This window comes from Mandrillus leucophaeus, unplaced genomic scaffold (genome assembly GCF_000951045.1).
Source record: "Mandrillus leucophaeus isolate KB7577 unplaced genomic scaffold, Mleu.le_1.0 Scaffold104, whole genome shotgun sequence".
In the NCBI taxonomy this organism is placed as follows: domain Eukaryota; kingdom Metazoa; phylum Chordata; class Mammalia; order Primates; family Cercopithecidae; genus Mandrillus; species Mandrillus leucophaeus.
The window spans coordinates 550,988-553,109 of NW_012098543.1; the positions used below are offsets into that span (position 1 = coordinate 550,988).

Below are 2,122 nucleotides of genomic sequence, written 5' to 3' on the forward strand. Positions count from 1 at the left end.
AAAAAAAAAAAAATTGTAGATGAGAGGCTGTGGCGGGTGGATCACCTGAGGTCAGGAGTTTGAAACCAGCCTGACCAACATGGTGAAACCCCGCTTCTACCAAAAATACAAAAATTAGCCGGGCATGTTGCCACATGCCTGTAATCCCATCTACCTGGGAGACTGAGACAGGAGAATCGCTTGAGCTAGGGAGGTAGCGGTTGCAGTGAGCCGAGATTGCACCATTACACTCCAGCCTGGGCAACAAGAGGGAAACTCCATCGCAAAAAGAAAAAAAACTTTTTTTGTACAAACAAGTTGTTGGTTGTCCAGACTGGTCACAAACTCCTGACCTCAAAGAATCCTCCAGCCTCAGCCTCCCAAGATGCTGGGATGACAGGCATGAGCCAGGGCACCTGGCCTGATTCTTTTTTTTTTTTTTTTTTTTTTTTTTTAAGACAGAGTCTAGTTCTGTCGCCCAGGCTGGAGTGCAGTGGTGCGATCTCGGCTCACTGCAAGCTCCACCTCCCGTGTTCACGCCATTCTCCTGGCTCAGCCTCCCGAGTAGCTGGGACTACAGGCGCCCACCGCCGCGCCCAGCTAATTTTTTGTATTTTTAGTAGAGACGGGGTTTCACTGTGATCTCAATCTCCTGACCTCGTGATCCGCCCGCCTCGGCCTCCCAAAGTGCTGGGATTACAGGCGTGAGCCACCGCGCCCGGCTTGGCCTGATTCTTAGTTGCTTCCTTCTGTCCTTTTATTCCTCCCTTCCTCTCGTCTTCCTACTTCTGTCTTCTTTTTCGTCTCTCAAGGGTAGAGACTGAGTCTGTCCCTCTGTCTGCAACCAGCACAGGGCTTGACACAGGGTCCTCCCAGCAGATGTTTGCAGGAGGAACGCCTCCCCTCTGCCTAGCATCCTGTCTTTGCAGGTTGGGCATCTGCCGGCTGGGCTCTGCCGCCTGTGAGGGTCTTTCTGTGGTGCTCCAGGCCAACCACCACCTTCGGGAGCTGGACTTGAGTTTCAACGACCTGGGAGACTGGGGCCTGTGGTTGCTGGCTGAGGGGCTGCAACATCCCACCTGCAGACTCCAGAAACTGTGGTGAGCACTGGGGAGGGACGGGGTGGCGGTGGTCACATTTGGACGGTGGAAGCACTTTCTCATCCTTCATTTTTCTATTTATGAACTATCCTGCTTCACTGCGAAAGATTCAGGTAGCAAGAAGAGAGGTGGAATGAAAAGACAGGAAGTTTCTCTGAACTTATTCTGATTTGGGGGTGCTGCCAGACTTAAAACTGTAAAAATTTAAGGCTGGGAGCGGTGGCGCACGCCTGTAATCCCAGCACTTTGGGAAGCCGGGGTGGGTGGATCACCTGAGGTCAGGAGTTCGAGACCAGCCTAACATGGTGAAACCCTGTCTCTACTAAATACAAAAAAAAAATAGCCGGGCCTGGTGGCGCACGCCTGTAATCCAAGCTACTTGGGAGGCTGAGACAGGAGAATCGCTTGTACCTGGGAGGTAGAGGTTGCAGTGAGCAGAGATCGTGCCATCGCACTCCAGCCTGGGCAACAAGAGTGAAACTCTGTCTCAAAAAAAAAAAAAAAAAAAGTTTAAATTCAAAAATTAAAAAAAAAGAGACTGGGCACGGTAGCTTAATGCCTGTAATCCCAGCACTTTGGGAGGCCCAGGCAGGTGGATCAACTGAGGTCAGGAGTTCAAGAGAAGCCTGGCCAACACGGTGAAACACCATCTCTACAAAAATACAAAAATTCACTGGGCATGGTGCCACATGCCTGTAATCCTAGCTACTCAGGAGGCTGAGGCAGGACAATGACTTGAACCCAGGAGGCGAGATTACAGTAAGCCAAGATCGCACCACTGCACTCCAGCCTGGGAGACAGAGCAAGACTCTGTCTCAAAAATAATAATTCAGGCCAGGTGCGGTGGCTCATGCCTGTAATCCCAGCACTCTGGGAGTCTGAGGTGGGTGGATCATGAGGTCAGGAGTTCAAGACCACCTGGCCAACATGGCCATCTTTATTAAAAATACAGAAATTAGCCGGGTGTGGTGGCAGGTGCCTGTAATCCCAGCTACTCAGGAGGCTGAGGCAGGAGAATCGCTTGAACCCAGGAGGTGGAGGTT

The 2,122-nt window shown here is 51.4% G+C and overlaps 1 protein-coding gene across 1 annotated transcript in view; it reads left to right on the plus strand.

Moving 5' to 3' along the window:
• NLRP12 (NLR family, pyrin domain containing 12) overlaps positions 1-2,122 on the plus strand; it is a 35,685-nt gene that overhangs the window by 31,809 nt on the left and 1,754 nt on the right. The window contains exon 8 of the mRNA XM_011979578.1: positions 909-1,079. Coding sequence (XP_011834968.1) covers positions 909-1,079 — 171 coding nt within the window. The remainder of the gene's footprint in view (positions 1-908; positions 1,080-2,122) is intronic.